Source organism: Carassius auratus, chromosome 41 (genome assembly GCF_003368295.1).
Source record: "Carassius auratus strain Wakin chromosome 41, ASM336829v1, whole genome shotgun sequence".
NCBI lineage: Eukaryota > Metazoa > Chordata > Actinopteri > Cypriniformes > Cyprinidae > Carassius > Carassius auratus.
The window spans coordinates 14,205,924-14,218,231 of NC_039283.1; the positions used below are offsets into that span (position 1 = coordinate 14,205,924).

Consider the following 12,308-nt stretch of genomic DNA (forward strand, 5'->3'; position numbering starts at 1 on the left):
ATCAGATTATGATGCAAGACGCTGATATCAGAAATGTTGACAAAAATATTGTACAGGTACAGAATTTACCAGGCCCCCAATGCCCGATAATGTGCTGCCTCGAAGGCTTTTGTTATCATGAAGAAGAGTCGTGTTTTTTCAGAGGCAGTCAGAGTAGCTACAACTTTGAAGGCGTGGCTAGATCGTTCCCTGCGACATTACACAAGCTCCACCCCACTCCAATTCCAACCCCGCCTCTAGATGAGGATTGGCTGTTCAGTAACATTGTGCCAGAGGAAGAGGTCAATAGCATGAGTAATACATTTGGAAAGTATTGATCAGTCACTGGACAGTAATGGCATGAACTGTATCCATTAATTTTATTGTATCTGGGGTTGTTTGATTAGTACAGTTTTGAGATTTCATGATCATTTCTGTAAAACGTTCTTGTCTGTGAAGTGAAAAATTTAATATTTTCTATAATAGAACTGTATGAGTATTATAACATCATAAAACAAAAAAATCTGTTATATATATGAATTAATTATTTTTATTTTGTATTATATTGTACAGTGTTTGCTTGTCTTTGGCGCTAAAAATGTTTGCTTAAAAAGTGATTTCAAAGTTACTAATGCTTTTTTTTCATTTAAGTTACATTATGAACATGAATTCAAATGTTAAATCTATATTTATTTACCAATTTTATAGACATGTATTAATTTATTCTTTTATTGTTATAATAAACCATGTTTTTAAACGTAAAATTGAGATTTAAATATCTATCTATTTTTAAAATGTATTAATTTATTCATTTCCTATTAGTTTACTTCTTTATTGTTAGATTTAACAACATTTTTAAACTAAGCATAATGCAAAACAATTTTAAATGTCTAATAATTTGTCAAATTCAATTATGATTTCTATTTTTGGTTTAGAAACTGATATTTCATTCGATTTTTAAGTGGCACTTACTCCATATTTACTGTGCAGATGGCGATAATGTGTTAGTGTGAAAATAAACCACACTGCTTTCAAAACCAATGGTATTGCGACCCCAGTCTCATTTTATCATTATAGCAAAATAAAGCAAAAGATCAAATAAACAACACGGTTAAAAATTCAAGTTGCACAGATGCAAAAAAGCACACAGTCCTCTTCAGAAACACAGCTGGAGATTTAATTCCTTTTCATACATAATTTCTGCTATTGTCCACTCATCTCACACTGGTTCAAAGCTGCATCATAAAGCGCAGGTTCAGTATAACAAGACCCATTTAATGCACAAGACTTTAGGATTCAGAGAAATAGTGGTTTATAAATTTGAATGCTCTTCAAATGTAATTTTTGAGTTTGAACAGCTCTGCAAATCTATCTGCTAAATGTACAAATCAATTCAAATGACTCCATGAATCCATTTCTCAGTGACAAAACACATTTTTTAGCAGCAGTGTTGATTTGCTTGACAGGCAAACGGACGAATGGATGAATGAACAGCATAAAGACTGTTGTACAAGGCTTGAGTCTTTGGGCTTGTGTTTGCAACTGAATACAAATCCATCTTGATTCTAGAGGTCAGGATTTAAAAATACACTACATTTTCAAATGAAACAATATTGGGGCAAATAAAATAATACAAGTATCAAAATCTGATCGACATAACCTATTACAGACATTTTACGAAAACCCTGCTTTCCGAGTTACAGGACATACTGTTGCGGGACCACACAGGTAGTAATTACTGCAGTAATAACAGTGTAATAAACCCTTCAGTGCATCAGAGAATCAAATTGCAATTTCACAGGCTTAACAAATCTTAAATATATTCTAAAACTTAATGGTAACAAACAATTATTATTCACAGTTTAACACTGTTAAACTTTAAAAACTTGTGCGTGCAAGCCAGGAGCAGTGTATCAAAATGCTCATCACCATACAATATCTAAAATATCAGAGACATATATACACCGAAGGCTAAGGAAACTTTCATTTGTCATGGATTCATAAACATCTCAGAACCAATCAACAACTGGAATCTAAAAAGTATCTGTAAAGAGTCAGATTGCTGTTCAGGGCGACCTAATATTGCAATTTACTTATCAAATTCCAGACCTCGGTCTTATTATTACACTGATTTTCAATGGACGCATTTTAGTATTTTCTGCAGATACTACAGGCACAAGCTGGAGTAATGTCCCTTTAGTCATCCATATGCCCTAACAAACGCTTCGATCCATAAATATTTACCACATTCAAAAAAAAAAAATACAATATGTCCATTTGAATAAAAAAGAAAATAAAAAAAAGTTACATTGATATAATGAGATAAGTACTAACTAGCAGCCTTCAACCCCCTGGAAAACAGGCAAGATATTATATGTTCATATCTTCCTCAGTCACACCATGTCACCATTGTAAAAACTGTCTCAAACACATTCATGTGTTATATTCTTTGAGGTCCACTGCAGCTTATTTAAGAAAAAAAAAAAAAAAAAAATCAGTGTTTTTTTATTCTGTCCAGTGTTACTGACTGATACTCTGGAAAGTGTAAACCCATCTTTACCCTCTAAATCTTTTTCATTTCGCCTCGTTTTCACTTAAAATTGCAAACTATACAACAACCATGACATGTCTGTGTGCAGACAAAAAATCAATACAAAACAAAATAAATACTTGATTTCTCTTACTTGATAAAAATTACAACAAGTCAGTAGTCTGAAACTGGAGCCGATGTGTTAAGACATCAATTAAGAAATCCTAACTACCTATCTATATCACTACCAACAAAAGCGTCCCTTTAGAGCTACCTAACTAACTACGCACAGTATCTAAGAGGGTCTGATCTGCGGCACAGACACCCTGAACTTGACAGAAAGTTACTGAGTAACTGAATACTAAAGTTTGAATGAGAGCACAGAAGGTATATTTCAGATATCTAGGAACTGTTACTGTTAAATCTACATGGAGGCTCTTTTTTTTTTGCTGCTGTAAGTCCAGTATTTGTTTGACCTTTAAGTTTTTTTGTTCTTTTTTTTTTTTTTTGTATCGCCATTTTTTTCTTATGGTCAGGTTATGGCTAAAATGTAAAAGCTTTAGTGGTTGGCTCAAATTTGTAGCATATAAATTTAATAGAAAAGCATTTTTCTCTTACTCACTTTTCTGTCTTTGTTTTATACAATCGTAGCTTTGTACATGTAAATTGTCATCTATGAAAGCCCCTTTTTACCTCAATAAAAAATAAAAAAGATAACTGAGATAAAGTTTAAAATAAGATAACACTGTGAGATATAAAGTTGCAATTTCGAAAATCATAATGTACGATAAGAAGTGACATATCGACAGAACGTCCAACTGTGCGTTACAAAGTCACATTAGTGGAAACAAACTCGCAACTGCGAGATGTTGAGTCGTAATTGCGAGATATAAAGTCAAACTTTGAGATATAGACACATTTTGAGAAATAAGACCACAACGTGAGTTCGAAATCAGCAATTGTGAAAAACAAACTTGTTTGTGAGATGTGAAGTCAAAATATTTAAAAAGAAATTTGAAATTGAAGGATATAAAGTCACACTGTGAGATACAGTATAAAGTCACAATTAGCAGAAACAAACTCGCAATTGCGAGATATAAAGTCACACTGTGAGATATGAAGTCATATTTTGAGATATAAGGTCACATTATGAGTTATAAAGTCACGATTGAGAGAAAAAAAAACTTGAAATTGCGAGATATACAGTCACAATATTGAGAAAAGATAGTTGCAATTGTGAGATTGTGAGATATAGTCACAATTCTGAGATTCCAATTTATAATAGTGACAAATTAAGTTGCAAGTACCTTTTTTTCTCTTTACTGGGGTGGAAATGGGCTTCCATAATCATCATCTCTGCCCTAATTATGTATAACTAAAAGCATTGTCGTCTATTTATCTGAAGTAGAGCTATCACCTTTAAAATCTAAACAGAGATATTCTAAAATACCAATGATACATCCTTGTACCTGTTCACTTCTCAATTTCTTAAAACAGAACATTATTTTAGGAGTGAGAGAGAGAAAGTTTCTCAGGGTTTTGATGGCTTGTGCAAGCACAGATGATGATTTTAGCCTGATTGTTGATCATCTGTGCAACACCCGATGGCCTTTGATTGCCATCTACATGCAGATTTCTCCTAAACACATGGCTTTTGATTGATTGAGAGAGAGCTTAAGATGGCCATCATAATTTTACAACAATAAGCTTAATATACTGCACCGATATACAATACTTATATTTCCCAAGGAATGCTGGGAAATGTAGTTTTATTTTCTCCCCAACTTAAAAACTGCAGTCTTTACTAACTGCTTGCTTGGTTTAAAGAGTACTAAAAGAGTACTGTATCAAACTTACACCATCTTGCATGCTAATTCATCTGTTCATTTAAAATCAATAAATCACATTAACTAGGTTCAAGTTATATCCTAAAGCACAGATGTTCTGTTATGTGTACCATTGCAAAAGCTATGAGTTAAGCCAATTAAACTGTCCGTCTATCACACTCTCCACTTCTTATTCAGTCTCTGTGAGGCTGTAGGGAGGAGGGGGGCCCAGGGTGTTGTCTGAGGGTGTGGGGGTACCCGGCGGGCCGCTGGACGGGGTGGGAGAAGCACCTGGATCCTCAGAATCAGAGTTCTCCTGAGAAAGGTCATCTACCAGAGCCCTTCGGCCAGCACGCATGGAGATCGGGAGCGGAGCTCTCCTGAGACAGAGACACAGAAATAGAGAATAAACAGCAATTCATGCACAAAATATACAGTGTCCCCGTAACATTATTTAAACATTGGACACAAAATATCAAAGCAATCTGCAAAAAGAAAAAAAATAATATGCTTTTCTAGATATTTCGCACAAAGCACTCATATATGACAACATATTTTGTACAGTATAAAAACATTTGGTCAAATTATTTGCTTTAAAATGTTTTGTCCAGTAAACAAAACACAAGCCAAAATGCAGTGCTTTTTCGTCAAATGCTTTGCTTTAAAATCTTCTATGAACAAAACAAGAAACTACAAGCTTGCAGAGTTACAAAACTGGTTTGTAAAGTGATTTGCTTAAAAAAAAAAAAGATATTTTTTGATATTTTGTTACCTAGTACAATAATATTTACATTTAATTTTTGAGGTCACTCTTTATGAACTGGAAGAAGGTGAAAGATAGAGGAAACTGAAAGTGTGAAATTGAGTCCATGATTGGTGTAAGACAGAATCTGTGATTAATCACCATCTATAAACATGAAGTGACCCACAATTCAATGTAGACTTCACCATCTTTATATGCTTCCCAATAAATCTTAGGCCTAAAAAAGGCGCACCTCTACACCCCTCTACAATCTCAGCAGGACACCTCTAGACAACACCAGAAACAAGAGGAGAAAGGATAACGCTCAGAGAGGAACATAAGGCACACAATGTTCACAAATGAAAACCTACTGTTCTGACTTCTGCCGTTCTGTGACGCTGAGTGGGTGTAGGACACAAAGACACAAATAAGGACGGACACACAATCAGACACATTAGATGAAACATGCACATAAAGTGAAGAAATGGTTTGATGACATGCAAATATATTTATGTATGAATAGCAGAATGACTGGATCTTTTGCTGTCCTAACCACAAAATGTGTCAAGTTTCCAGAGACAAGCCATTTTTCTGTTCACACTGAATGCAAACTGCTGCAAAATGTGACAGTCACAGCCAATTAGAGGAGACATTTGATACAGACTGTAAATAGTGGATGTATGTACATTGCTAGCTCAAGAGTTATTTATTTCTACCCAGTCTAACCTTTAAAAATTTATGTTTTTTTTCTTGGTTAAAAAATCTTACTGGTATGACCTATTACAGTACAGACTGATTTAGTTACATTAAAATAAAATTATTTAGATGTCAGCGCATGAAGAAATTTTTTGAGAAAACCTTACAACATACAGCAACAGGATTTTGGAATATCAGAAATCCATGTGACTCTCTTGTCTTAGTTGGGGGGGCTCTTGAATTTGACACATAAACTAGCACCCTCATGACCATCCTAATGTTTACCTGAGCTGGGAGCGGAGAGTGTTGAGCTCGCGGTTCATGCTCTGCATGCTGTCGCTCATTTCCTCCAGCTCTCGCTGTAGTTTCCTGCGCTGAGCGTTGGAGCGAGAGCTCTCTTCCTCCACCTCCTCTAACTGCCTCTTCAGCTGACGGAGACGCCCCGTAGACTTATCCAACTGAAAAAAGAGAGATGTGAGAATCATACCATTCCATGTGTTTTACACAACCCGTAACCTACCCATTTGTAGGTTAATGAAGGCTGAGGTATGTTAACTAACCTAAATTGTCTTACATTAAGAAATGATGGTTTCTGATAGGAAAATGCATTTAAAACGAGAAAAACAGACTGAATTGATCATTAGCAATGCTTTGTGGGATAGGTTCGTTCATTCTCTTAAGCTACACACTATTTTAACTTTGCCAGTTTTTTCCCCTAATATTGTCAGATAATTTCCTAATCATTCTGGACTGTTGAAATGACTGTTTTAATGTGATTTATCTCAAGCTGGCTGATTTGGCTGGAAGTCAAATTTGCTGAAAGTCTAAGACGCAAATGAACAGAATTAGTGTAACAAGTAGGGTCAAAATGATGCTTAGCCGATGTCCTTTAACAATGCAAATTTGTTTTAATAAATAATACATTTATTTATAGATTTCATTAATTATATTTGATAGATTTGATTAAGTCTGTAATTAAAGATAATCCTTCACAGTTGTCCAGTCTGAGGTTTTTGAGCAGTACCTGTTCTCTGTACTGATCTGCGTGTCTCCTTTCATCCTCCACCTGTATCAGAACTTCTTTGAGTTTCTTCTCTGTTTTCCTCACCAGCTTACTGGCCATGGCTCGCTCCCTAGGAAGGGAGAAAAGGGAGAGAGCACACACAAAACAGTCACATTGCTGGCTTGATCTTCATAGTAAATTTAGATCCTTAAAAGAAGAACTTAACTTCTTAATTTAAAATTCTGTTATTTTCTCGCGTTTTCAAAAATGGTCTTCTCTTCTAAATGCAATACAATTTAAGAGTAACCATGGCTATCAAGCATGATTTTTAATTAATAATTTTAATTTTGTTTGTCACACAAATCTATCAAATGGTTGATTCAATTCGAGCCCATGGGATATCTCACGCAAGTAGTATAGGCCACTTTTATAATGCTTTTAATGATGATTAGGTCTTGGTATTGCCTGGTCTCCATTCACTTGAATTGTAAGTAAAAGAGCTGAGGTTCTGCTAAACTTCTCATTTTATGTTTTTTTTTTCATGGAATAAAGAATTTAAAAGACTATTCAATAATATTCAATCTAATAAAATGACTGATTTAACTGTACTGACACTCTTGAATGAGAACGTCATTTGGACTGAATTGAGCTAAACAATCATACTAACTCTGCAACATCTTCAATGTTATTGAACTGAATTGAATCAACACTGAACGTACTTGAGCTGAATATTCTGTAGAGCTGCGTCCGAGTAAAAACGTACGAATATTACATTTACATTTAAAAATGAATAATTGCAAACCTTGCAACATTAACACTCTTATTTTCCTGATTAGTCATGTAAAGCTACTTTGAAGCAATTCTATAAAAATGCTATTACGACTTCATTTGACTTTGCTAGATTAAAAAACCATACAGGTTTGGAACGACATCTGTCCATTCGACTTCGACTTCCACGTTTTTCTTTAGCTCCCCCTCTGTTTTCTTACTGTCTCTCCTGCTCCAGTTGTTCCTCCACAGTTTCTATCTTGGCCTCCAGGGCGGCGACACTGAGGCGATGTTTCCCCTTCACAGCCCCCTCCATCTCACTGAGACGAGTTTTCAGCTCTTTATTCTGCCTCTCCAGAGTCTCTCGTGCGCTCTCGCTCTTCTGCGCCAGCGTCCTCTCTCCAGATAACTGGACTGTAAGTGTTTCAACCTAACAGAAAGAGATGGAGAGAGGGGCTCTGTCTCTCTGTGTTTTTCTGATAGTATAATGCAAGTTTGTGAGTTTCTTTGTATACCTGTAAGGTGCTCTTTCTCTGCCTCTCGGCTAGTAGTTCAGCATTACTTTGTTCCTCCTCCAGCTCTTCCTCCAGCTGAGTGATTCTGGTCTCAAGACGACGCTTCTCTTCCAACAGTGCTGATCTGCAGGGGAAGCAAAGTTCACAATGTGGGTCATATTTACTTTTTTAATAAACGTGGACCTATGAATTGTGCACAATAAGACAAGGAACATGTATTAAGAAACCAAAAAGGGGGTTTTCATCATCACTAGACCTCAACACAAGAAGAGATACTGACTTTCCAGTTGCACTGTTGAGGATTTCATCTGCCAGTTCATCTCTCTCCTGTTGGGCCTGTCTCCGCTGCGTCTCAGAAACAGCCAGCTCCTGAGAGAATATTATAATAAGATAGATATATATATTAGAGAGACTCACAGAGTTAAAATATCTTCTGGGTTACATAGGCAGAGTAGCATACCTCTGTCAGCTGTAATAGTTCTGCTTCTAACGTCTGCAGCCGTTTCTCGCTGTCCTTTGATTGGGCGACAATCTCGTCTCGAGCTAACTTGGTCTCATCAAGCTCACGAATAAGCTCCTTCATCTGAGTCTGAAAAACACACAGGAACACACTGGATATTCACATCAGGGCTCTTCAGCCGTCAGCCTGCGGGGAAAATCAGATACATGTTTCCAATGCATACGGCTACTTTAATTTATTTAAAAGAAATCTGATCATTGTTTTGAAATGACTGAGTTTTGGTTTACAATGAATATTCCAAACATCACTCCTGATAAGCAACTAGTTATAATCACAACCTGGGATGGACTGGGAGTAAAAATGGCCCTGGACTTTGACTAGGCCCGGCCCAAAGCAAACAGTGCGCGTAAACTCGACAACAACAAAAATAACGCCTGGCATGAGTGTCACAAGACTTAAATTGTGGCTCATGATACTGTACCAATCCAAATTATAGCAATAGCACTGATGTTGACTAGATGTTGAGCTGGAGTGGGTGTCTTTCTCTGCTCTTGGTCTAAGCTCAACCTGAATAAACAACGATGGAATGGATAAAAAAAAAAAAAGTTTTATTCCAAGATAGCATGGAATAGTTTATATAATATTTTATTATACAATCTATTCCATGTGGTCTTAAAATGAATTTATTACTTAATAATCTTAATTTATGCAGTAATTAATCTTACTGCACAGATAATAATACCACATCTAAATGAAAATACACCATTATAAATGTAACGTCTGTTCTCAAAATCTTCAAAGTTTGTAAGTATTGCTTTATAAGCTGTCTGGCTCACTTCTTTTTATTTAACTGCGAGGTGCTGCTGCTGGAAAATATTGCTATATATTTCATTTAGTTTGGGAGATTTAGTGGCTTCAGTATCTAAATTCTGAATTTTTTTATACCTCGCCTTCTCAGCCCCACCCTTTTCTTTCCGTTTTTTACCCGCGGACACGTTATGCATATTGTTTGTTTGTTTCTATGCTTCTTCTGTCTAACGTTAACGTCTTTTGCTGTTTATTTCTTCCTACTCTTCCACTTCTTCTTCTCCTTACTTGGCTGCCACCTACAGTACTGGAGTGTGAAACAGATTAGTGGGGAAAAAAAAAAACGCTGATTACTGCATGCTTGGCGGGCGGCGGGTACCAGCCATTCTGTGATTCTTCAGATCACACAGATGGCCAGTCCGCCCCAACTCTCAACAACACGTTTTTATCATATGATGGTTAATTGAGCAGACGCACCTGGAGACGTTTCATCTGTCTAAGTGCTTCCTCTCTGCCTCGATTGGCTGCCTCCACCTGAGCCTCCGCCTCCTGCAGCTCTGTCTCCAGTTGTTTCTTGACAGTCAAAGCCTGAGCTCTCTGAGTTTTCTCCTCCTCAAGCATTGTTTCAAGTTCTCGCACCTGAACAAGTGATAGAAGAAACAAATATAAAGCATGAGAGAAAAGGAGATCAAGATCAGTTCTTTTTAGCCCTGGACATCTTCAAATATGATCTTGTATCTTCACTTCTTCATACTGCTGAAGGCAGTTACCTGTTTGTTGAGTGCTCTCCTCTTTTCTTCCCCTTTCTCCTCCTTAGTGCTGATCTCTCTCTCAAACTGAGCTCTAAGAGCCTGAAGGGTGACTTCCAGTCTGAGGCGAGCGTTTTCCGCCTCTGTCAGCTCGTCCTCCAGCTCCTGGGTCTGTTCTTTCAGAGACTGGGCTTCTGTCTCCAAAGCCCTTCGAGAACGTTCTAGCTCATGCACCTGAGGAGACGTGACAAAGAAAAATTAAAATTAAGTATTTTTTGTCAAAGACCAGAATACGCTATTGTTATTACTATGCTATTACATGTTAATAAATATAATATAAGAGCATTGGTAAAAAGCAAGCTGTACATTTTTGCCCACGTCATCTTGGACGTTGACGAGCTGCTCCATCTCCAGGCGGAGCTGCTTATTAGTTCTCTCCAGCTCATCTCTCTGCTCTGTTGCTTCCTGCAAGGCTCTAGAGAGAGACAGGAAACGTGTCTCCTTCTCTCGACTCTCTGCTTCTGCGCGGTCCCGTTCCTCTAGCAGCCGAGAACTAACTGCTTTCTCCTCTGCCAAACACTGAGGGGTAAAGATCAAAGAGTGATGAATATCTAGAGCAGCACTACTCATTTTCGAGGCTTTTTACTTCTTTTTTTTACCACAGTCAATCCATCCATTAATCCAACCATTTAGCCATTATTAACCAGTCAATCTGTCCATCCATGCATCCATCTATTCGTCACTTCATCCATCTCTCCAGCCTTCCAAGTCAATCCGTTCATTCATTCATTCAATTCACCCATCCATCCATCATCCATCCATCCATCCATCCACCAGTCAATCCATTCATTCATCCAATCATTTCAACTTTCATCCATCCAATCAATCCATTCATCCATCCCTCCATCCATTATTCATTCATCAATCCATCTAATCCATCTAATCCATCTCTCCCCATCCCATCAGCTGATGCATCTATCCATCCATCCACCACTCAATCTCTCCATCCATCCAACACTCAATCTATCCATTTATCTATTCATAAATCCTATCATCCTCAAATCATTCCATCATTCCATCCATCCATTACTCAATCCATCAATGAATCCATCCATCCATCCAACACTTAATACATTCATCATTCCATCAATTTTTTCATGCATCCATTCAACCAGTCAAACCATCCACCCATCCATTCATCCCTTTAATCCACCAGTCAGTCCATTCATTCATCCAGTCAATCCATCCATCCATCCATCCATCCATCCTCCCACTATGTGTTTCCTCCTGTACCTGATCAAATTTCTTCTGCCGCTTCTCCAAAGCAGTGCAGTTCTGTCTTTCTCTCTGTAAAGCAATGGTCATGTCCTCTATCTCTTCTCTCAGCCGTTCTTTCTGTCTCTCGATGCGTTCTTTCTCTTCTTCTTTGGCTCTCTCTCTCTGTATGGCGTTCTCCAGCTCTCTCTGCAACTTCCTCCTGGCCTCCTCCCCAGCCTCCACCGCTGAATTCACTTCCTCTGTCTGCCTCTTTAGATCAGACAGCTGCATGGACACATAAACATGATATCATCGAACAGAGTAAAGATACAACAACAGGGTTTTTTCTTGGGTGAAGAAATGGATGTGTACCTGTTGTGTATGGTTCTGAATCTGGCGTGTAAGTTCTCTGGTCTTCTCTTCCTCCTCTTCTAGCCTCTCCATCAATCCAGCTTTTTCTTCCTCTAGAGCACGTACACGTGAGCCCAGTGCCAACTTCTGCCGTGTCTCTTCCTGCAGTAGCTCCTAAAACATAACACACACACATTAGACACAGATATTAAGCATGCTTAAGAGGCCAGTCTCAGAGACGTCACATTTTCTAAGATCTGCTTTAAAATAGAACAACAATCAAAATGGGCAGAGAACCTCTGCCAGATCCTCTCTTATTCATCCATGTAAAAAGGGTTTCTTCAAAAGCAGTTCAGTTAAGTCCCATGAGCCTATTAATATGTAGCGGAAAAGAGCAAATTAAAACACAGACGCTAGTTACCTGCACATCATGTAGTTGGCTCTCCAGACTGCTGACCTCCTTACTCAGGCGGTGAGATTTGGACTCAGATGAGGACAGAAAACTGGTGAGAGACTCAAGCTCCGACTGAGAGGGAGAGATTTCAAAGTTAGGATTTTTTTAAAACTGGTTTGATTCGTTGGTTCATTTGTAACATCTAGATTGGCCAGCAAATTAACAGCTTGG

At 37.6% G+C, this 12,308-nt stretch overlaps 1 protein-coding gene across 5 annotated transcripts in view; it reads right to left on the reverse strand.

Moving 5' to 3' along the window:
* Nucleotides 1-1,022: 1,022 nt before the first annotated feature.
* LOC113060158 (myosin-10-like) overlaps nucleotides 1,023-12,308 on the reverse strand; it is a 41,237-nt gene continuing 29,951 nt past the window's right edge. For 3 of the 5 annotated variants that reach the window (XM_026229027.1, XM_026229028.1, XM_026229030.1), the window contains 14 exons: nucleotides 12,105-12,209; nucleotides 11,705-11,857; nucleotides 11,369-11,617; nucleotides 10,442-10,654; nucleotides 10,097-10,309; nucleotides 9,804-9,965; nucleotides 8,520-8,648; nucleotides 8,340-8,428; nucleotides 8,060-8,183; nucleotides 7,766-7,974; nucleotides 6,798-6,906; nucleotides 6,059-6,231; nucleotides 5,449-5,475; nucleotides 1,023-4,715 (listed from right to left, as the gene is read on the reverse strand). In XM_026229027.1, coding sequence (XP_026084812.1) covers nucleotides 4,526-4,715; nucleotides 5,449-5,475; nucleotides 6,059-6,231; nucleotides 6,798-6,906; nucleotides 7,766-7,974; nucleotides 8,060-8,183; nucleotides 8,340-8,428; nucleotides 8,520-8,648; nucleotides 9,804-9,965; nucleotides 10,097-10,309; nucleotides 10,442-10,654; nucleotides 11,369-11,617; nucleotides 11,705-11,857; nucleotides 12,105-12,209 — 2,145 coding nt within the window. In that variant the 3' untranslated portion in view covers nucleotides 1,023-4,525. Of the gene's footprint in view, nucleotides 4,716-5,448; nucleotides 5,476-6,054; nucleotides 6,232-6,797; nucleotides 6,907-7,765; nucleotides 7,975-8,059; nucleotides 8,184-8,339; nucleotides 8,429-8,519; nucleotides 8,649-9,803; nucleotides 9,966-10,096; nucleotides 10,310-10,441; nucleotides 10,655-11,368; nucleotides 11,618-11,704; nucleotides 11,858-12,104; nucleotides 12,210-12,308 lie in introns of those variants that run through there. The other 2 variants (XM_026229029.1, XM_026229032.1) reach the window with 2 other exon arrangements.